The sequence below is a fragment of the Choloepus didactylus genome, chromosome 17, assembly GCF_015220235.1.
Source record: "Choloepus didactylus isolate mChoDid1 chromosome 17, mChoDid1.pri, whole genome shotgun sequence".
NCBI classification, from domain to species: domain Eukaryota; kingdom Metazoa; phylum Chordata; class Mammalia; order Pilosa; family Megalonychidae; genus Choloepus; species Choloepus didactylus.
Genome location: NC_051323.1, coordinates 43327655 through 43352147, shown reverse-complemented (window position 1 = coordinate 43352147; position 24493 = coordinate 43327655). Strand labels below are relative to the sequence as shown.

The window sequence follows — 24493 nt, the reverse complement described above, 5'->3', positions numbered from 1 at the left end:
TGTTCTTGATCTTAGAGTAAAGCATTCAGTCTTTCACCCATAACTTCTGTGTTAGGAGCTGTGATTTTTTTCAAAATTGCTTTTTATCAGGTGGAGGAAGTTCTCTTTAACCTAATTTTCTGAGGGTTTTGATCATGAGTTGATACTGAATTTTTCAAAAAATTTTTCCTTACATTTATTGAAACCAAATGGTTTTCCTTCTTTAATCTAGTCCTATGGTGAAATACATTGATTGACTTTCACATGTTGAAATTTCAAATGAATTCTCAGGATACACCTCATTTAATCAATAATGTATTCTTTTTATGTATTGCTGGGTTGTATTTGGTAAAATCTTGTTGAGGATTTTTTCCTCTGTTAATGAGGAATATTGATCTGTGGTTTTCTTTTCTTGTATTGGGTATCAAGGTATTTGTACTTCTGTATTCTGGAAGAGATTTTGTAGCCATCTGGACACAGAAATTTTCTTTGTGGGAAGGTTTTTAACTATGAATTAAATTTCTTTATTAGATAAAGGACTATTCAGATTATCTGTTTCTTTTTCAGTAGTTTTTTTTTTCCCACGGAATTTGTTTCAACTAAGTTATCAAATATATTGAAATAAGGTTCATAATATTTCCTTACCCATTTAATGTCTGTGGGATATATGATGTCCTCTCTTTAATTCCTAATATTGTTTGTTTGTGTCTTTTTTTTTCTTTCTGCCAGTTTGGCTAGAGTTTCATCAATTTTACTGATTTTCAAAGAACCAACTTCTGGTTTCATTGGTTTTCTTTTCTGTCCTCAGTTTCAGTAATTTCTCTTTTATCTTTATTATTATTTATATATCCTTCTTTCTGTTTGCTTTGGGTTTAACTAGAGCCTCCTTTTCTAGTTTCTTAATCTGTATTCTTAAATCATCAATATGAGACTGTTCTTTTGTAATGTAATCATTTAATGTTAAAAATTTCCTCCTAGGCACTGCTATAGCTGCATCTCACATACTTTAGTATAATGAATTTTTATTTGCATTCAATTAAAATTATTTTCTAATTTCCCTTGTGACTTACTCTTTGACCCATGGTTCTTTAGAAGTGTGTTGTTTAGTTTCCAGATATTTGGGGATTTTCCAGTTACTGACTTCTAGTTTAATTTCATTGTGGCCAGAGAACATACTTTGTATATTTTAAATTTGTCAAGGTTTGTTTTTTGGTCCAGAATATTGCCCATCTTGGTAAACTTTCTGTGTACCCTTGAAAAGAATGTGCATTCAGAGATTGTTGGGAGGAAGAATCTATAAATGTCTATTTGGTCAAGTTGGTTAATTGTGTTGTTCAGGTCTTTTATGTCTTTACTGAAGTTCAGTCTTTGTGTTGTTGTTGATTACTGAGAGGAATGTTGAAGTCTCAAACTATGGGGGTGGATTTATCTATTCTTTCAATTCTATCACTTTTTGCTTCATGTATTTTTGAATCTATGCTGATAGGTTTGTAAACATTTAGGATTGATGTCTTCTTGAATTGATCCCTTTATCATTATGTAAGGTTCTTTATCTCTGGTAATATTGTTTAGTGTTCTTCTTTATCTCTGGTAATATTGTTTGTTCTGAAATTTACTTTTTTTTTTTTTTTTTTTTGATATCTTTGTAGTCAGTCCAGCTTTATTTTGATTGTGTTTGTATGGTGCATCTTTTTTCTATTCTTTTACTTTTAACCTATCTGTGTCATTATATCTAAACTGGGTTTTTTTTTGTAGGCAGCATATGGTCAGATGTTACATTTTTAATCCAGTCTGATAATCTCCATCTTTTAATTGGTGTTTAATTATTTATATTTAATGTTGTTTTTTAAAAAGTTGTTGGTCATTTTCTGTCTGTTTTTTTTCCCCTATTTTTTCTGTTTGCTTTTGATTCTTTCCTTGGCTATGTTGTGTCTACTGATAACCCTTTCAAACAAATTATTCATTTCTGGTATCATGGCTTTTATTTCTGGAATTTCCATTTACTCTTTTAGTTTTGATCTCTCCACTAAAATTCCCCATTTCTTCATGCATGTTGTCTGCCTTTTCCACTAGATCCTTTAACACATTAATCATAGTCTGACAGTTCTAACATCTGAGTCTGATTCTATTGATTACTTTGTTTCTTGATGGTTGGTTGTTTTTGCTTTTTTGTTTGCCTTTGTTATTTTTATGTAATGCTATCTTAAATAAAAAAGGACAGACCCAGGTAAACAGTATTTACATCTAGGCATTTTTCTTCTCATAGGGAGATATGTCTATATGCCTTGCTTTCTGAGGGCAGTCCCTCGTTAGATTTTAGGCTCCTTTACTTCCCTGTGACCCTAGATCTCTGATGGATTCAAAAAAGTTGTGATTTTGTAGTTTATCCAGCTTTTGCTACTTATTAGAGTGGTAGTGATGGTCTTTTCAGCTTTTTACATCATAGGCAGCAGTGGAACGCCAGAGATTTTTCTTTATTTTTGAACAGAATTAAAGTTATTTTATATTTATAATTTGGACTTAATTCCATTTTGAGGATATAACCATTAATTATTATTAAAAGTTATATTCCTTATATTCTATCTGTGAAGGAAATCTGTTTCCAGTGTAGTAAAAATCAATTGCATGTAAGATTGCCTATTTGTAGTTTATTAATTTGTTGGGGGTCACTTTGGGAGTTCATTGTAGGGAATGTGATTTGAGTGTGAGTCCTAGAAAGTTTTCCACTCAAAAATTAAGTTGCATACATTCAGATATTCGGATGTTAAAGTTGTATCTTTATTTTTTGGGAGGTGAAATTCACATAACATTTTAAAGCGAAGAATTCAGTGACATTTAGTACATTCACAGTGCTCTGCAACCACCACCACTGTCTAAATCCAGAATATTTTCCCAGAAGGAAACCCCTTAACCATTAAGCCGTAGTTCCTCATTCCTCCCTTTGCTCTCTTCTTTATAACCACCAATCTGCATTCTATCTATGGATTTACATATTCTAGATATTTCATATAATTAGAATCATACAATATGTGATCTTTTGTGTCTGACTTCTTTCACTTTGCATAATGTTTGTGAGGTTCATCCAAATTGTAGCATGTATTAGTACTTCATTCTTTTTTATGGCTGAATAATATTCCAAGGTGTGTGTGTGTGTACACCACAATTTGTTTAATTTACCCATTGTTGGGCATCTGGGATATTTCCACCTTTTGGTATTGTGTCATGTACTTGTTTGAATTCCTGTTTTTACTTCTTTTGGATATATACCTAGGAGTAGAATTACCAGGATATATTATGATTCTGTGTTTGAGGAACTGCCAAATTCTTTTTCACAATGGCTAAACCATTTTGCATCCTACCAGCAATGTATGGCTTTCCAATTTCTCCACATCCTCCTGCCAATGCTTGTTTTCTCCATTTTTTGGATTGTAGGCATCCCAGTGAATGTGACATGGAACCTCATTTTGGTTTTGATTTGTATTTCCCTGATGGCTAATGATGTTGAGCATCTTTTTATGTGCTCTTTGGTCATTTACAAATCTTCTTTGGCGAAATGTCCAAATCATTTGCCCATTTTAAAACTGGGTTGTCTTGTGGTGAACTTGGAAAAGTTCATTATATATTCTAGATACTAGAGCCTTATCAGATATATTATTTGCAAATATTTTCTTGTGTTCTGTAGGTTGTCTTCACTTTCTTTATAATGTCTCTTGAAGCACAAGTTACTACTTTTGATGAAGTCCAATTTATCTGTATTTTCTTTTGTTGCTTATGTTTTTATTCATAAGCATATTTAAGAATCCATTGTCAAATCCAGCATCAAGAATATTTATCTCTATGTTTTCTTCTAAGAGTTTTGTGGTTTTACCTCTTATAATTAGGTTGTTGATCTATTTTGAATTAATTTTTGTATGTGGTATGAGGTAGGGGTCCAACTTCATTCTTGTGCATTTGGGTATCTCGTCCCAGCACCGTTTATTGAAGAGATTATTCCTTTCCCATTGCATATGCTTAGCACCCTTGTTGAAAATCAGTTAACCAAAGATGTTTAGGTTTATTTCTGGACTCTCAGATCTTTTCCATTTGTCTATATATCTATCCTTATACTAGTACCACACTGTTTTGATTACTGAATGAAGTTGTATCATTGAAATGTCATTGTATTAAGCATCACTTGTGTTTCACAGACTTAGAGGGAATGTAAAGAAAGTTTTCTCTTCAGATATTAGTAAAGCTTCTTGGGCCCTAATGGGGGCCTTCTTTAGCTTCTTGACCTTGTGGATTCCCAAGACACTTCAGGCTGATGTGGTGAAGACACACTGAGTGCTCAAAAGCCATCCTTTCCATTTTCCTTAAGTTACACCTCTGTACCCCATCTTTAAAGCTAAAGTAATTTGTGTCAACATGAGTAGGTGCTTTCAAAACAACCAGAGGTATTATTGCAACTGGAGCTTTTACCAAAATTTCAAGGGATCTGTGACCTTACGAAAATGGCTCAAGAACTGCTGTAGATTCTTTGGAATATGTAATCCAAAGAATGTCCTTGCTCTTAAGGAGCTTCCAATTTTGTTGATTTTTATCCTGCCTATGACAAACCACTTAGAAGGCAGTATGGCCTGGTGCTTACAATTGTAGTCTGGGAAATCAAACTTGGGTTTGAATCTTGCTTCATCTCTCTCTAGCTTTGTGACCTTTTTAACCATAGTACTCTCTACCTCTTAGCATGTTACTCCTAGGCTTATATTAGAAAATGCCTGTAAATACATAGCAGACACTCATTTGTTAGTTGTGCTAGATGAAGATAAGGATATCAGTGTGGCCCAAGGTGATTACTGAGTTTCATTAATATCTTCTTTATTCATTGAGCATGATGTTTGTACTTTCTACTTCATTAAGTTATTGTTTAAAATCAAATGAACACAGGTCCCAGCAGCTTGGGTGGCAGGAGGAGTGCAGCGGCCAGTAGCCCAGTTTCATCAAGGCTCTCCGGGCACTGTGGCCCACAGCACCCAACACGCGCCTTCTCCGCCACCAAGATGCCCAAGAGGAAGGTCAGCTTGGCGGAAGGCGTGGGGAAGGAGGAGCCCAAGAGGAGGTTGGCAAGGTTGTCAGCTAAACCTGCTCCTGCAAAAGTGGAAACGAAGTCAAAAAAGGCAGCGGGAGAGGATAAGTCTTCAGACAAAAAAGTGCAAAAGGGAAAAGAGGAACAAAAGGAAAACAAGCTGAAGTGGCTAACCCAGAAACTAAAGAAACCTGTAGAAAATGGAGGAACTAAAAGTGAGAAAGAAGCCAAGTCTGATTAGTATTGTATACCCTGTCTTTTCAGTGGTCCCTGTTTCTCCTTTTTTGTACAATCCAAAGGAATATTTTTGTCAACTATTTTGTAAAAGCAAGTTTTTTAGTAGAAACTTTTTTTTTTAAGAGAAATCATTTGTTGGTTGTTTATTTTTTTTGGTACAACCAGAAAATGGTGGGATATTGAATTATGGAGGCTTTGACTATCTGGATGTCAACTTTAACATTCCAGAGAGTGAGGGGTGGTAGTTTTTATACCCTATAATACATTGCATACTAAATGATGATTTGGAGTCACAGCCTTGCATTTGATATATCTTGAAAATTTAAACTTACTTCTATTCCCATGTTTTTTAGTATAATTGTTTCTTAAAACTACTCCCTGATCTTGGCTTTCCCTGTCAGAACTGTGTGTATTCTGTAACATCCTTGGTCATGGTTGTCCAGTTTTCCTAATGACTTTGTTATATGCTGTGAAAGATTGGAAATGTGAGTATACAGTGTGTATGATATTGTGAATTAGTGGGACTTAACAGTGTAACAGCTTATCAACATGTGAAGATACCGGTACTTGATATCCTCTTAGGGAAAACTTGCCTCCAAATTTTAAGCTGGAAAGTCACTGGAATAACTTTAGAAAAGAATTACAACTATATGGCTTTTTAGGTTTTTGGTATATACATTTTCAGAACAATTGTGTACAAATTGTTCATAATGTCTGTGTGCTGATTTTCAGAACAAGCAATAAAATCTGAATTATGAAAGAAAAAAATCAAATGAAGTAGTTAAGCACTAAAAGGTACTATATAATATAATTTGTATACTGTAAATTCAAGGGGGTTTATACTAAAACTGGTACGTGAAAGCAGTTAACTCATTTGCTGTCTATATATGATTAAGTAGGTTTAATTTTATTTATACTTAAAGAATTATTCCCATTTTACGTAGGAATGCTAAAATTCAAAATTTGGAGGGAACATCTTATAGGGCAGGATATATTTTAAGGGACCACTTCTGGGATGTTTGATACAAAGTAATTTCAAATTCTATGAGATTTAATACTTTCCTATTTCATAGCTTGTTTGACTTGAACCTTGTTTTAGTTTCCTAGCTACTGAAACAAATACTATATGATGAGTGGCTTAATAATGAGAATTTATTGGTTCATGGTTTCAGAGGTTAGAAGGCTTTCTTCCATCTGAGGTTGGTATCTTCTGGCTAGCTGACAGTCTTTGGGGTTCCTTGATTTTCTGTCACATGGCAATGCTTGTAGTGATGTTATTCTCCTTTCTCTTCAGGATTTCCCTGTCTTCCAGCTTTTTGCTTCCCCTGTGGCTTCCTTCTCTGTGATCAATTCCTTTTGCTTGTAAGGACTTCAGCCATATTGGATTAAGGCCCCTATCATTCAGTTTTGTTGGGCACACCTTAACTAATAACATCTTAAAAGGTGCTACTTACAAATGGGTTCATACCCACAGGACCAGAGATTGGAAACTGAGCATGCCTGCTGTGGAGAAGATGATTCAATCCCCAACAAACCTAGTTGAATTTATTTCTCTTTTAGGATTCTAATTCTCAGATGGATTTAAGAATTCAGTCAACTGATGATGATATTAATGAAATAATTCAAATAGATGGAACCGGAGATTTATATTCCAAAGAAGAAATAGGAAGTACGAGAGATGTAGATGAGAATGAATTTCTAGGGATTATTGATGCAGAAGATCTGAAGGTACTTGAAGAGGAAGGTGACAGTTTATCAAATGAGGATTCAACTGTCAATAGCAGTGATAATGAAGACCCTCAAATAGACATTGTGGAAGAGGTGAGGATCACTTTTGAACAGAGACTTTATTAAATTTATATTTGTACTTTGGAGGCAAGAGGAATAACACTTAAGATTTCAAGTCTTTAGTCTTTTGAAATGAGACTTATTTGTATGTTAGGATTTAAGCTTTTAATCTTAAACTGTAATTAAGATCAATGTTAAATGTTTAGGAATTGGCTTCTGTGTTTGTTGCCTTAACTAGAGATAGTGGGTGGCTTAGGAGGTAGAAGTGGGGGTTAAAAAAGGCAGTGGGTAGAAGCATACAGTGTCTGCTCTAATTCTTTTAAATGTGGTAAAATCTGGGTTGAACATGGTGATTAAGAAGTGTGTAAGTAGTTATTAGCTATTATTTATGGTGACCTTACATATGTGCCAGAAATGCTGTGTCTTACTTTCCTTATGTTATTTAGTATTTCTAATGGCTGATGGCTATTATTACTGTCCTCATTTTACAAATGAGAAAACTGAGATAAGGAGAGTTTTAGTAACTTGCCCATAGTCAGTCACTGGCCAGTAAGTGGCCAGCTGGGATTCAAACCTAGGCTGCTTGACTCTAAAACTCAAGCTTTTACGTACAATACTACTCTATCTTTCCAAGTTGTTTTTTTCCCCTTAACTGTTTATTTTGAAATATTTTCAAGCTAACAGGATCATTATAAAAATAATACAAACTCCTTGCAAAGTTTCCAGGTTCTTTTATTTCTATATATGTCACTCTCTTTAAAAAAATTCAGAGCACCATGAAATTCCTTAATGTGATCATCTTTCATCTTTAGGACCCTTTAAATTCTGGAGATGATGTTAGTGAGCAGGATGTGCCAGACCTGTTTGACACGGATAATGTAATTGTCTGTCAGTATGAAAAGGTACTGTATTCACGTCTTGCACTTTAGGTTTAATTGCTTTTATTAGTAGAAAGGTATGTAAAGTCATGGGAAATATGATGGTAAGTTACAATTCAGATAACTTAATCTTGAAACATCTATTTAATTCTGTAAGTCAAGAGTGTGTTTTGCATTTAGCATTGTGCTGTGTGGTCGCAGTGATACCAAAAATGTGCCAGTCCTTTTCTTGAGGTGACAGTCTTATTGAAAAAAAGATGTTTCTCTATAAAAGAATAGATTGTTGTACAATAGGATGGCAGGTAAACTGAATGCTAAAATATGTGACTGGTAAATCAAATGGTAAAACATGGCATACAAACAAATGCTAAGATGAGTAGGATGTAAATCAGATAAGAAACATGGCACAGAGTAAGTCCTAGAGTGGCCAGGAAATGCAAGAAGTCATTTGTAGTTGGCGTTCTCCACAAATCATTCATGGGTGATGTGGAGCTTTGAAACGGACCTTGAATGATTTGTAGGATATAGATAAGTATGGAGAGTAGACAGGGTAGAATAGCCTGATAAAAAGGCAGAGAACCGAATGAATGTAGTCTGTGCAAGGGACAATGAAGAGACAGCTCTGCCTTGAATGAAGGGTTTTCTTTTTGGATGTATTAGGAAATGAAGCTTTGTAGGAGAATGGGGTAAAGGAAGCAGACTGGAATTTCTTGGTGGGAGAAATCCAAAGTTGGTCTGATGGACATAACCCTTCTTAGCAGTTTATTGAACAAATTATAATTGGGTTTAAAAACTGATTTGGAAGAGGCAGATGGTATGTAAACTAGAGGCAGATGGTATGTAAACTAGGGGTAGTGCGGATTTGAAGTAGCAAGAGCCTAGACTAAGGATGGCGGTGTAGAACTTAGAAGAGTCAGAGATTATGACAGAAGAATCGTGAGCTTAGTGATTAGTTGGACATTAGAGAATGATGGGCAAGGGAGAGTTGAAAGTGTCTGTCAGATATCAAACCTAGAGATTTGTTAGTAGCATTTTAACTTTAGCAACTGAAAAGTAATGCTACTGTTTTCTTTTGTGTAAAAACAAAACAAAACCAAAACAAAACAAAAACTGCTATGATTATGTAGATGGACTAATCTTTGGGTTTTTTTTTCCCCCAGTCACAATTTGAATATTCTCAGGAGAAACAAAGTTTAATGCTTTGAATTGTGTAAAATTTTAGAGAATCCTTTTCTCTAAAAAACAAAATCTCTTTTTCACCTATTACATTTTATACAGATAGAAAAGACAATAGATGCATAAGAAAGAATAGGCAATAGAAAAGGGATGTTCTTAGTTGGAAACTTCTTTTAGTTTCTTACTGACACTGCATGACCTTCTATGAAGAAAACATTATAGGGCACTAAATTATATATGCATTTCACAGAGACACAAAGAATTTTCTAGACCATTATGGATATAGTATCTTTCATTGTGTCGCATTGTGGAAGATAGTTCATAATTAATTACATAGTGCTTTGTTTTTTTCCAAGTATTTTCTGATACATCATCTTTTGCTTCTTACAACAACCGTGTGGGGATAGATAGGAGTAATATATGTAGTGGTTTCAAATCTAGTTTTTTGAGAGTACTCTAATTAGAGAATATTTTAAGAATAGTATTATAAAATTAATGGAAACCAGGGCAATGGGGAACCATTAAAAAATTCTAAAAAGGGAATGATGAAGTGAGAAGATAAAGAGAATACATTAGAAAGGTCAAAGGGGGAACACTGTTACAGTGAATTTTTATAAAGAGAAAACCTTCCAATTCTGGCCATTTGTTGACTTGTTTCAAGTAGTATTGAAACAAAACTCAAGTAAATTAAGAGATTTTTCAATACTCTTTTAGAGCTTTACTTCTTAGTAGCATCAGTTCCCCTGGGGGATGTTAGAAATACAGAATCTTGAGTCCCACCCCATTTTAACAAGACTCCTAGGTGATTTGTATGCACATTAAAGTTTAAGAAGCACTTAAACATATTTCATTTGGCTCTTATTAGCTTATGGAATTTACTTTTAAAATTTATAAATTTATAGGATAACAATTGGGGAAATATTTTGAAAATATTAACATGTAGTGGAAAAGGGCCAGAGAAGGCCACTGATTTACATACTGGATGAGAATTAGTTAAAAGATGTGGACATGTTTTTCCAGAGTCCTAGAAAATGCCTAAGATTAATGAAGAATTAATAAGTATATGCTAGGGAAGATTAATCGTGAAACGTTTTACTATCGATGGGAGTTTCTGTGCCAAAGAACACTTTACATTGGGATGTGAAAATATTTGAATATGGTGTATCTTCATTTAACAGTTTATCAAACCTTGGCTTTGTTGCGGCTTTGTCCCTTAGATGCTAGTGCAATGATTAATTGCTAAGCATGTAGCACAGTCATTTTTAACATACATATTTTTGTTTTTTGTATGGTCTAGTCACATTATTAAAAAAAAAATCAAAACATTATAAAAAGGTATACAGTGAAAAGTCTGCTTCCCACCCCCTTCACCAGCTGCCTTTCCTATTAGTACCTCCCTGGTTCTGCCTGAGTGCAACCAAGTAACCAGTTATATTAGTTTCTTAATATATTTACTGAGTTTCTTTATTTAAGTAGAAGCACAAAAGGTAGCACAGAAAACACTGTATTCTGTATCTTGCCTTTTTTTCTTAACAATGTATCTTGGCGATCTCTTCATATAAGAAGGATCTCTTTGTGCTAATATTTCTTATAGCTGTATAATATTCCATTGTAGGATGTAGTAAACTTTATTTAACCAGTTTCCTATTGATGGCCAAAAAATATTGGGTTATTTTCAACCTTTTGCTATTGAATTACCATGTACATAAGAAATTTTATATTTTCATAGGTACATCTATTAAATAAATCCCCAGAAGTGGGATTACTGGGTCAAAGGGCAAATGTATTTGGTTAGAAATTGCCAAAATGTTCTCCAGGAGGGTGGTTCCATTGTATACTCCCAACAGTAACATTTGAGAGTGCCTCTTTTCCTATAGTCTTGCCAATGGTATCTGATGAAACATTTGGTTTCTTTTATTATATTTAAGTCTTGATCCATTTGGCATTAATCTTGGTATATAATGTGACATAGGTTTCAAATTTAAGTCTATTTTGAAAATTCTATTTTGTCTCCACTTATAAGAGATAATTTTTTTATCATCTATGAAATTTTTAAATAGATTTGGGTCTACTTTTTGACTTTCTGTTTTGTTCCATTGTTTTTTCTGTCCATGGGCCTGCTTGAACTTGCTTGAAATTTCTGTTAGGCAACCAGAAAGAGATGCCAAGACAGTTGAATGAGAATCTGGAGTTTAAGGGGAGAGGTGTGAGCTGGAGACAAAAAATTAGGGGAGTCATCAAATTAAAACTACACTGATTTAATTATTGGTAGGAGTAATGCATCTTCGCTGGATATTCTTGTTTATTTTTCCATGTTAACTTCAGAATAAGCTTGTCTGAATCAAAACAAAGCCCTACTAGTATTTTTATTGGAGTCACATTAAATTTATAGAATTTGATATTTTAATGATGTTTGGGAGGGGTAGTAGGGGTAGTTGCAATTTTAGATGGGTTGTCCAGGGGAGGCCTTATGGAGAACATGATAGGGTAAAGATCAGAAGGAGGTAAAGAAATGAACCATGAAGATATTTGGGGGAAAGCATTATGGACAAAGGGAATAGCAAATACAAAGGCCCTGAGGTAGGAGAATGCCTGTGTGTTCAGGGAACAGTGAGGAGGCCAGAACAGTAAGTGAGAGGAAGTGAGGAATCTTGCAGTCCACAGGAAGGGCTTTAGATTCTGGATGGGAAGTCATTAGAGAGTTTTGAGTAGAGAAATTATAACTGACCTATGTTTTTAACAGGATCATATTGGCTGTTGTACATATAGTAGACTGCAAGGCAACAAGTGTGAAAACAGGGAAAGTAGTTATGAAGCTGTTAATCTAGGGGAAAGAGGATCGTGGCTTAAACAAGAATAATGGTAGTGGAGGTGGTAGAATTGGTTGGAATATGATTATGGTTTATAGGTATATCTAGCATTTATTGGTGGATCCAGATATGGGGTGTGAGTAGGAGGCATAAAGAACATCTCTAAGATTTTTGCCTGAGCACCTAGAAGAATGAGTGGCATTTACTGAGCTGGCTAAGAATGTGAGATCTGGGGAGAAATGTCCTAGTTTTAAACTTGCTTGAAATGTCTATTAGGCATCCAGAAAGAAATGCCAAGACAGTTGAATGAGAATCTGGAGTTTAAGGGGAGAGGTGTGAGCTGGAGACAAAAAATTAGGGAAGTCATCAAATTTTTAGATAGTGTTAAAAACAATGCGATTAGATGAGATCATGAAGGGAGTGAAAATAAACTGAAAGAGACCATGTACACTCTAAAATTTAGAGGTAAGAGACGAAGAAGGAATCAGAAAAGGAAACCGAGTGGCCAGAGAGTTAGGAAGAAAACCAGAAGTGTTCTAGAAGCCAAGTGAGGAAAGCATTCCAAAAAGAAGGGAGTGTTGAATGCTGCCAATAGGTCAAGTAAAATGAAGTCTCTGAATTGACCATTGGATTTACCAATGTGTTGGTGGTAACTGTTCTGGTTTGCTAATGCTGCCATTATGGCAAAATACCGGAAATGGATTGGCTTTTATAAAGGGGGTTTATTTGGTTACAAAGTTGCCATCTTCAGGCCATAAAGTATCCAACAAAAGGCATCAACAGTAGGATACCATCACTGGAGAAAGGCCATTGGCATCTATAAAACCTCTGTTAGGTGGGAAGGCACGTAGCTGGCATCTGCTTGCTCCCAGGTTGCATTTCAAAATGGCATACTCCAAAATGTCAGCATCAGCTTTCAACAGCTGTCTTCACAATGTCTCTCTAAGCTGCTATGAGTTCCTTCTGTTTGTCAGCTCTTTTGTATAGCTCCAGTGAACTAATCAAGACCCACACTGAATGGGCGGGGCCACACCTCCATGGAAACATTCAATCAGAGGTCACACCCTAACCAAAGGTGTCACTCAAGTTGGGTGGATCACATCTCCATGGAAACAACCTAATCCCAGTATCCCATGAGATTGTATTAAAAGATCATGGCTTTTTCTTGGGGGGTGTAATATATCCAAATTGGCACAGTAACCTTGCTGTATCACTGCAGAGTTGGGGTTGACAGCCTGATTTGGATGGATTCAAGAAAGAATGAACTTCGCATATTATAAAGTTCAGTCTAATGAAGTTTAAAAAAAAAAAAAAAAAAAAGAACAAGAGGAGAGAAACTAACAAGAGTAGATAATTATTTTCAGGGAGTGTTATTGCAAATGGAAGGAGAGAAATAAGAGAAATAAGGTAGTTGCTAGAGAATAGGCTAATAGGAAGTATTCAGTAGAGAGGCAAAAATTGCTATTGTAGATGAGATGGGAGAAATGCTAGAGTGATGTCCTTGAGAAGGTTAAAAAGAGATGAAATTTAGTGTCAGGTGGAGGGACTAGCTTTAACTAAGAGTCAGACAACTCATCTCCAATAAAAGGAAAGAAGGCAGAGTATATGGCACAGATGCTGGTAGGTGAGTAGATGTGTTTGTGGGAGCTTATGAAAATTCTTTTCTGACTACTTTTTTTAACTGAGAAAATAGAAGCATAGAGTGAGTATGGAAGAGGAAGTATCAGACACTTGACGAGAGATAAGATGGAATGAAATAGTCATCTGGGTTAGTGCTTCTCAAACTGTAATGTAAACACAAGTCACAAGAAGATCTTGTTAAAATGCAGATTCTGAATGGTAGGTCTGGGGAGGCAGCTGGGGCTCTGCAATTGTAACAAGCTTCCAGGTGAGACTAATGTTGCAGTGTGGTCTGTGGACCTGTAGCAAGGATCTAGGCAGATGAGAGTGTGAATGGACTAGGTAACTATTATGTTTTCCAGGTGATAATGAGAAATCATTTGAATTTAATGATCAATAAAATTTATAGTGAAACTAATCAGCATAGCTGGGGCATGTGTTTTTCCAGCCAAGATCAACTGTATGCATGTGGACACAGAGTAAATAGGAAAGTTGTATTTAATCAGGGTTGTTTGTTTAGTTGAACAAGTAGAACAACAAAGAGAGGGGCAAGGGAGGATTACAGTGATAGATTAAAGAATTTAAATTGGGTTTGGAGGAAAGTGAGGATATAGGGGGAGGCTGGAACAGTGGAAAAGATGGTAGGGCCAAAGGATTTTAGGTCTTGGTAGGGCTAAAGAAATGTTACAGGTTTCAGAAGGAGCAGGCTGGAAAGATAGGTAATTATGGTTGGATAGCATGGTGATTGAAATTGAGATTATAAAGAGGTTTGGTGCTTGGTAACTTCCTAATAGTTACTTGTAGTTATATTGATAATTTTTAAGTGGTGGGGTAGGGTGGAGGGACAAAGTAAGTGGAGAAGAGAAAGTCAAGTAACTGAGAGGCCAGGATATTTGGAAAGATCATCTTTGTGGATATTGAAATCACCAGGATTTGACAGGGTGCTGTTGGAGACTGTGATTGGGAACCAGAAACGAAAATCCTCAAATAATGAGGGGAAACAGGGTCCTGCAACAAAGAGTAGTAGTAGAAGATACAGTTTGGTGACATCGGATCTAAACTGGGTTTTTTTAAGGGAGGAAGAAAGGTGAATGATCTGAGGTAGGAATGGGAAAGTGAAGAGGATAGCAGTTCCTGTGGTACAAGGGTGATAAAGCCCCATATTTCTTAAGTTTATTAAGGATGGTTTATCTTAGCTATTTTCTTGGTGCTGAGGTAAACAGGGTCTTCAGCTATATCTTCTAACTGTTGCTTATATACATTGAAGGCTATTAATTTTTCCATATTAATTTTGTATCAGTACTGAATTCTTTTTTAGTAATTTTTCATTGATTATCTTGGATTTTTCAGATATACAGTGATTGCATCTGCAAATTTATTTCATCTTTTCCAATACATATGTCTTTACTTCTTTTTCTGTTGTCTAGTTGCATTGGCTAGTACCTCTACTGGCTAGAACTTCTAGAGTGTTTGTTAAGAAGTTGGGTATTAGATGGGGTCCTTGTCTATGTCTTCATTTTAGTGGGAATGCTTTCGGGTTTTCCCCATTAAACGTTGCTGGCTTTTGGGACAATGTAGGGCGTGTGTGTTTGTGTGTGTGTGTGTGTGTGTGTGTGTGTGTGTGTGTGTGTGTGTGTGTATGTTAGAGAGAGAGAGAGAGAGAGAGAGAGTTTTTTTTTTTTAAATTCAGTTTAAGTGAGATATATTCACATACCATACAGTCATCCATGGTATACAATCACTTGTTCACAGTACCATTATATAGTTGTGCATTCATCACCACATTCAATTTTTGAACATTTTCATTACCACACACAAAAAAGAATAAGAATAAAAGTTAAAGTAAAAAAGAACACCCAATTGCTGCAAAGGAGAGGCTAGGCCTCCCTATATTTGTGCCTAAGAGTCTCCTCCTGAATGCCTCTTTGTTGCTCAGATGTGGCCCTCTCTCTCTGGCTAAGCCAACTTGAAAGGTGAAATCACTGCCCTCCCCCCTACGTGGGATCAGACACCCAGGGGAGTGAATCTCCCTGGCAACGTAGAATATGACTCCCGGGGCAGAATGTAGACCCGGCATCGTGGGACGGAGAACATCTTCTTGACCAAAAGGGGGATGTGAAAGGAAATGAAATAAGCTTCAGTGGCAGAGAGATTCCAAAACGAGCCGAGAGGTCACTCTGGAGGGCACTCTTACGCACACTTTAGACAACCCTTTTTAGGTTCTAAAGAATTGGGGTAGCTGGTGGTGGATACCTGAAACTATCAAACTACAACCCAGAACCCTTGAATCTCGAAGACAGTTGTATAAAAATGTAGCTTATGAGGGGTGACAATGGGATTGGGAAAGCCATAAGGACCACACTCCACTTTGTCTAGTTTATGGATGGATGAGTAGAAAAATAGGGGAAGGAAACAAACAGACAAAGGTACCCAGTGTTCTTTTTTACTTCAATTGCTCTTTTTCACTCTAATTATTATTCTTGTTATTTTTGTGTGTGTGCTAATGAAGGTGTCAGGGATTGATTTAGGTGATGAATGTAAACTATGTAATGGTACTGTAAACAATCGAAAGTACGATTTGTTTTGTATGACTGCGTGGTATGTGAATATCTCTCAATAAAATGATGATTAAAAAAAAAAAAAAAAAGAACACCCAAAACATCCCATACCCCTTATCCCTGCCTACTATACGTTTATTTTTTGTCCTCATTTTTCTATTCATCTGTCCATACACTGTATAAAGGGAGTGGGAGCCACCAAGTTTTACAATCATATGGTCACAGAGTGTAAGCTATATAGTTATGTAATCATCTTCAAGACTAAAGGTTACTGGGTTGCAGTTCAACAGTTTCAGGTATTTCCTTCTAGCTATTCCAATACACTAAAAAGTTAAAAGGGATATCTATATGATACATAAGAATAAGCTTCAGAATGACTTCTTGACTCTATTTGAGATCTCTCAGCCACTGAAACTTATTTTGATTCATTTCAGCTCCCCCTTTTGATGCAAGAAGGCTTTCTCAATCCACAATGCTAGGGCCAAGCTCATCCCCATGAGTCATGTCCCATGTTGCCAGGGAGATTTACACCCCTGAACGTCATGTCCCACGTAGTGGGGAGGGCAGTGAGTTCACCTGCCAAGTTGAGTTAGAGAGAGAGGCCATATCTGAGCAACAAAAGAGGATCTCTGGGGTGACACTTCGGCACAATTATAAGTAGGCTTAGCCTCTCCTCTGCAGTAACAAACTTCATATGGGCAAGCCCCAAGATGGAGGGCTCAGCCTTCTAAATTGCTAGCCCCCAATGCTTGTGAGAATATCATTAATTCCCCAGGTGGGGAAATTTATTTCCACATTTTCCCCCAGTCCCTTAAGGGGACTTTGAAAATACATTTTTATTCTCTGCCCAAATTACTCTGGAATGTATTGGGGCTTCACACTAACCTGTACAAACCAACCAGATTTCACTCCCTATTAAGTGTTCCTTGTAATTATGTTGTTTGAATAAACTAACCATACAAGTTAAATTATATAGTGTTACAAAAAATACAGTTTTTGCACCTAATAAACATCTCTTCCTTTGGTCTAACACAGAAGTTGAAGTTTTAAAAACACTGTCACTCTCGTCCTTTACCCTTTAGTCTGAAATACCTTAGTTCTAACCAAGTCTATTTCATTCATATCTCTAACTGAAGTCTCATCTCTTTCTTCAGACTCCTTAACATATGCTGTATGGGGTAATGCTGACATTCATAGCTGCCAGACTCTGGCTCTTAGTGTCTGGTGTCACACATATACCTAAAGTTCCAGGACTGACCAGGTTTACACAAAGAGCTCAGCATCTCAGAATTTAGAAATAACCATTACAACTCAGGAAAAGATGTGACTGCTCTAAGAGCTTACAATCTAGGATAAGCCTTTCCCTGATAACTTTTGCTGTCAGACTCAATACTCTGAGTTTGTACGTTATAGTTAGTCCATATTAGTGAGGCATTATAATGTTTGTCTTTTCATTTCTGGTTTATTTCACTCAACATAGTGTCCTCAGTGTCCTGTCACCTAGTTGCATACCTCACAACTTCATCCCTTCTTGTAGCAGCTCAATATTCCATTGTATGTGTACACCACAGATCGTTATTCTGTTTATCAGTCAAAGTACCCTTAGGCTACCTCCATCTACTGCAGATTGTGAATACTGACACCATAAACCCCACTGTGCAAATGTCCATTCATGTCCCTCTTTTCAGTTCTTCCAAATATATACCCAGTAACTGAGTTGCAGGACCATATGGCACCCCCATGCTTAGCTTCCTGTGGAAACACCACACTGCCCTCCAGATGGACTGCACCATTCTGCCTCCCTACCAATGGTGATTGGTACATCCCTTTCTCCACATTTTATCCAGCACCCCTGTTTATTTTTTTACAGTTTTATTCACATAGCTTACATTCCATCCTAAGTATAAACAATGAATGGTTTCCTGTATAATCACACGGTTAGGCATTCACCATCAATATCTATATAAGGACATTTCCATTTCTTCCATAAAGAAAGGAGAAGTGAAAAAAGTAAAAAGAAAAAGAAAAAAAATGACAACTAAAAAGCAACAAAAGAAAAAAAATAAAATTAAAAGAAAATACAATAAAAAAGACAACACCACCAATGCCAAGAATTCCATACCCCTCCCTTATATCCCCCTCTTATAAAGACATTTAGCTTTGATATATTGCCTTTGTTACAATTAATGGAGGCATATTACAATGTTACTGTTAACTATAGACTCTAGTTTGCATTGATTGTATTTTTTCCCCAATACCACCCCATTCTTAACAGCTTGCAAAGTTGACATTCATTTGTTCTCCCTCATGTAAAAACATATTTGTGCATTTAATAACAATCATTGAGCACTCTAGGTTTCACTAAGTTACACAGTCCCAGTCTTTATCTTCTATCTTTCCTTTTGATGTCTTGTGTGGCCCTAACCTTCCTCTTTCAACTGTACTCACAGTCATTTTTGTTTAGTGTACTTACATTATTGTGCTACCATCACCCAATATTGTGCTCTCCTGTCATTTCCTGTCTGTAGTGCTCCCTTTAGTATTTCCTGTGGAGCAGGTATCTTGTTAACAAACTCTCTGTGTCTGTTTGTATGAGAATATTTTAAACTCTCCCTCATTTTTGAAAGACGGTTTTGCTGGATATAGAATTGTTGGTTGGCAGTTTCTCTTTTTCACTGTCTTAAATATATCGTATCACTGCCTTCTCTCCTACTGAGAAATCTGCACATAGTCTTATCAAGCTTCCCTTGTATGTGATGGATTGCTTTTCTCTTGCTGCTTTTAGAATTCTCTTTGTCTTTGATTATTAAGTGTCTTGGCAGAGATCTATTTGCATCTATTCTGTTTGGGATATGCTGTGCTTCTTGAATCTGTAATTTTCTGTCTTTCATAACAGATAGGAAATTTTCATTGATTATTTCCTCCACTGTTCTGCCCCTTTTCCCTTCTCTTCTCCTTCCGGGACATCCATGACACGTCCATGGGATTTCCTGTTTTTAAATTTCGTCTGTGTCTAAGCTGACTTACTGAATCCTAAGTATACCCAGCAGAATCTAATAGATTATAAACAGTATCTTCTGACCTTGCTCAGTGCTTTACAGATATACTTCATTTTCTTGCATGTCACAGATATTGTGGTTTTTTTTTTTTTTTTTTTTAATAAATTGAAGGCTTGTGGCAACCCAGCATGGAGCAAATCTATTGGTGCCACTTTTCTAACAGCATGTGCTCACTTTTGTGGTGTCTCTGTCACATTTGGTAATTCTCACAATATTTCAGACTTTTTCATTATCATTATGTCTGTTATGGTGATCTGTGATCTGTAATCTTTGATGTCACTATTGTAATTATTTTGGGGTACCATGAACTGTGCCCATATATGATGATGAACTTAATCGATAAATGTTGTATGTGTTCTTGCTGCTCCACAGACTGGCTGTTCCCCATCTCTCTCCCTCTCATCTGGCCTCCCTATTCCCTGAGACACAATAGTATTGAAATTAGGCCTATTAATAACCTTACAGTGGCCTCTGAAGTCAACTGAAAGCAAGAGTCACATATCTCTTACTTTAAATCAAAAGCGAGAAATGATTAAGCTTAGAGAGGAAGGCTTGTTGAAAGCCAAGGTCGGCCAGAAGCTAGACCTCTTGCATCACTTAGTCAAGTTGTGAATACAAAGGAAAAGTTCTTGAAGGAAATTAAAAATGCTACACGATTGAAAAGAAAGTGAGACAGCATTTTTTGTTTATATGGAGAAAGTTTTAGTGGTCTGGATAAAAAGATCAAACCAGTCACAACATTCCATTAAGCCAGAGTCTAATCCAGAGCAAGGTCCTGACTCTCTTCAATTCTGTGAAGGCTTAGAGAGGTGAGGAAACTGCAGAAGAAAAGTTTGACGCTAGCAGAGGTTGATTCATGAAGTTTGAGGAAAGAAGCCTTTTTTATAACATCAAAGTGCAAATGAAGCAGTAAGTGCTGATGTAGAAGCTGCAGAAAGTTATCCAGAAGATCTAGCTAAAATCATTGTTGAAGGTGACTACACTACACAACAGATTTTCTGTGTAGACAAAAAAGCCTTCTATTGGAAGAAGATGCCACTGGGCCTTTCATAGCTAGAGAGGAGAAGTAATGCCTGCCTTCAAAGCTTCAGAAGATAGATTGACTCTCTTCTTAGGGGCTAATTCAGCTGGTTGACTTTAAGTTGAAGCCAGTGCTCATTTACCAATCCTAGGCCCTTAAGAATTATGATAAATCTTCCCTGCCTGTGCTCTGTAAATGGAACAACAAAACCTGAATGCCTGCACATCTGTTTACAGCATGGTTTACTGAATATTTTATGCCCATTGTTGAGATCTGCTCAGAAAAAAAGATTCCTTTTGAAATATTACTGTTCATTAACAATGTACCTCATCATCCAAGAGCTCTGATGGAAATGTACAGTGAAATGAATGTTGTTTTCATGCCTGCTAACACAGTATCCATTCTGCAGCCCATGCATCAAGGAGTCATTTAAACTTTCAAGTCTTATTTAAGAAGTACATTTCATAAGGCTATAGCTGCCGTACATAGTGATTCCTCTGACAGATGTGGGAAAAGTAAGTTGAAAATATTCTGGAAAGGATTCACCATTCTAGATGCCATTTAAGCACCTTAGTGGTTCACGGGGGAGGGTAAAAATATCAACATGAACAAGAGTTTGGAAGAAGTTGATTTCAACCTTCATGGTTGACTTTGAGAGGTTCAAGACTTCAGTGGAGGAAGTAACTGCAGCTGTGGTGGAAATGGCAAGAGAACTAGAGTTAGAAGTGGAGCCTGAAGATGTGACTGAATCGCTGCAATTGTGATAAAATTTGAATGGGTGAGGAGTTACTTCTTATGGGTGACCCTAACTTACATTTAGGGTTGGAATAATAAACTAGATTCTTGAGATGGAATCTACTCTTGATGAAGATCCTGTGAACATTATTGAAATGACAATAAAGAATTTAGAATATTATATAAACTTGGTTGATAAAGCAACAGCAGGGTTTGAGAGGATTGACTCCAATTTTGAAAGTTCAATTCTGGGTAAAATGCTGTCAAACAGCTTTGCATGTTACAGAGAAATCTTTTTGTGAAAGGAAGAGTCAACTGATGAGGTAAACTTCATTGTTGTGTTATTTGAAGAAATTGTCACAGCCACTCCAGCCTTCAGCAATTACCACCCTGATCCTTCAGCATCCATCAACATCAAGCCAAGACCCTCCATCAGCAAAAAGATTACAACTTGTTGAAGGCTCAGCAAATTTTAGAAATAAAGTATTTTTAAATTAAGGTGTGTACTTTTTTTTTTTTTAAGATATAATGCTGTTGCACACTTAGTAGACTACAATGTAGAATAAACATAACTTTTATAAGCACTGGGAAACCAAAAAATTCGTATGACTCACTGTATTTTGATACTTGCTTTATTGTAGTAGTCTAGAACTGAATTCATAATATCTCCGAGGTATGCCTATATTGTGACTTTCTTCTTCATAATGAAACAAGATTTTTTAACATTTCTGATAATATTAACATCTGCCCCTGTTTATTTCTTTGCAGATGTACTGGTCTCCTTGCTGTTCTTGAACAATCCATGCATGTTTCTCCCTAGGGCCTTTGCACTTCTCTTCTGTTTGCCTGGAATGCTTTTGAGTCATATCTCCTGGCTTTATCCTTCACTTTCTTCAAGTCTTTGCTCAAATATCACCTCATAATTCAGGCCCACGCTGGCTGTCCAATATAAAATTGCAACCTCACCTCTATATTTCTGAATCTCCTTTTCTGCTTCTATTTTATTCATAGCACTTGTTACCTTTAATATTCTCTATAATTTACTCATTTATTTAGTTTTTGCCTCCCCCCTCCTTACTTAAATGTAAACTCTCCAGAGGCATTAATTTTGTCTGTTGTATACACACATTATATATGTGTATTGTGTACTATATTTAATATATATATTTAAACTGATATATCTCCAGTGCCTAAAACTGTATCTGACACATAGAAACTCAAATATTTGTTGAGTGAATGAATAATCTATCACCAGATGGTCTTTTAAAGAACTGACATTTAGGGTCAGAATAATCCCATGTGATATAGCAAAGAAATGTAAATGATTCTTTAACTTGTAAAATTAATCAGTTTAGATTGTTGTTCTCTTTCCAGATTCATCGAAGCAAGAACAAATGGAAATTCTATTTGAAAGATGGTGTTATGTGTTTTGGAGGGAGAGACTATGTATTTGCAAAAGCCATCGGTGATGCAGAGTGGTAAATCTTATGAGCTCAGTACATCAACTTTGTAAACATCAGTGGGACTATATTACATACTATGGAACTTACTTTTATTTTAAATATAGTCCAAAAGAGAGCTGCTCAAATTTTTAGTTCACTGTATGGAATTTAATAAAATTATAATTCAGATGCAGTTACCAATATACGTTTTTATATTTCTTTTGTTTATTGTTGTAACAGGCTTTTTTTTAACCCTCATTTACACCATTAAAACCTGGATGCATTTGGTGTGATGGAGCATGAAGAAATGTCACATTTCTTTCTTCTTGAAGTGAAATTTAAATCAGACTCCAATTCTCCTTCATGGTAACATCAGTATCAGTTATTAGGTTGAGATGGTATTCCTCCCACCTCTCCCAAATCATGGTACCAAAAGGTCCTGAGGAGTCTTCATAGTAGCAAGATATTTGAAGGGTTATCTGTGTTGTCAGTCTACACTAATCATTGATGTAATGCTGATTGTGCAAGTCCAAACTCCCTTGGAGGCAGAAGGCCCTGCTGATCCTATACTATATTTGAACTGAATTTGAAAATCTTTGCTGAGGCTAGGATCTCTGGAGCTAAGGATCAGTCTCCCTGGGCTTACAACATGGCAAAGACATCCTCTTCAAATTTTGCTCTCTTTGGGGAATTGTGAAGGAGTTTGGTTGGGTTCCTGATCTACATCTTGAAACTTCAGACTTCTGTTTTCTTCCTAATCCAAGGAAAAAGTTCATTTCTTCCTACTTTTTTCTCCTTTTCTTGTAATGGAAAAAGGCACTGTTTTTCTTTTTCCTAACAGAATCCCCTTATTGAGATTAGGTCTTCTGAAACAAAAGTCAAGGAGAGATGTTCTTTTCAGGAAGCTTCTGCTTTGGCCAGGCAGTCTCATTTGAGATAAGGTGACCTGGATACTGTCTTGAAATTGGAGAGAGAAAGCAAAAAAACAAAACAAACAACAACAACAAAAAAAGCAAGAAAACCAAATAACTCCAATTTTCCTATAGTGAAAAAAAACAAAGCAAAACAGTCTCTTCCTTGGTAGATCTTCAGATCCCTCAAAGAAACATTTCCCCCATCACTGCTTTAGCAGGTAGGGTACACATGGTCTCTGTCTAGAAGCCTGGTTTTTTTTTATGCAATTTTATTGAGGTATATTCATATACCATAAAATCATCCAAAGTGTACAATCAGTTCACATTATCATCATATAGTTGTACATCACCACAATCAATTTTTTGAACATTTTCATTACTCCAAGCAGTAAAAATAATAAAAACAGAAGTAAAAAGGAACACCAAACATCCCCCCATCCCTTACTCATTTACTTTTTGTCCCCCTTTTTTCTATTCATCTGCCTATACACCAGATAAAGGGAGTGTGGGCCACAAGGTTTTCACAGTCACACAGATATCCCATATAAGCTATATAGTTATACAATTGTCTTCAAGAATCAAGGATCTTGGATTGCAGTTCAACAGTTTCAGGTATTTCCTTCTAGCTATTCTAATACATTAAAAACTAAAAAGAGATATCTATATAATGCATAAGAATAACCTCCAGAATGACCTCTCGACTCCATTTGAAATCTCTCAGCCATTGAAACTTTATTTTGTTTCATTTCTCTTCCCCCTTTTGGTCAAAAAGCCTTTCTCAATCTCACAATGCTGGATCCAGGCTCATTCCTGGGAGTCATGTCCCACATTGCAGGTGAGATTTATACCCCTGAAAGTCATGTCCCACATTGGGGGAGGGCAGTGAGTTTACCTGCAGTGTTGGCTTAGAGAGAGAGGCCACATCTGAGCAACAAAAGAGGTTCTCTGGGGGTGACTCTTAGGCACAATTTTAAGTAGGCTTAGCCTCTCCTTTGTAGTAACAAACTTCATAAGGTCAAGCCCGTAGATTGAGGGATTGGCCTACTACAATGGTCTCCCCCAGTGAGAAGCCCTAGTTTTGACTCTGCCTGGTGTTCTTCTGGACAGTAATTCTCACACACAAAGCAGTGCTGGGATGAGTAGGTTATCTCTATGAAAGTTCTTTAAGAGTTAGGGTCAATTTCCCATTTCTTTTCAGGAAGCAACTCTACTTG

General features: G+C 36.3%; 1 protein-coding gene across 1 annotated transcript in view; it reads left to right on the top strand.

The window, feature by feature from the left end:
- Positions 1 to 22498, top strand: part of LOC119512483 (stonin-1) — a 120372-nt gene extending 97874 nt beyond the window's left edge. The window contains 3 exon segments of the mRNA XM_037807181.1: positions 6839 to 7099; positions 7879 to 7968; positions 22298 to 22498. Of these exon segments, the coding sequence (XP_037663109.1) occupies positions 6839 to 7099; positions 7879 to 7968; positions 22298 to 22405 (459 nt within the window). The 3' untranslated portion in view covers positions 22406 to 22498.
- The last annotated feature ends 1995 nt before the right edge of the window (positions 22499 to 24493 follow it).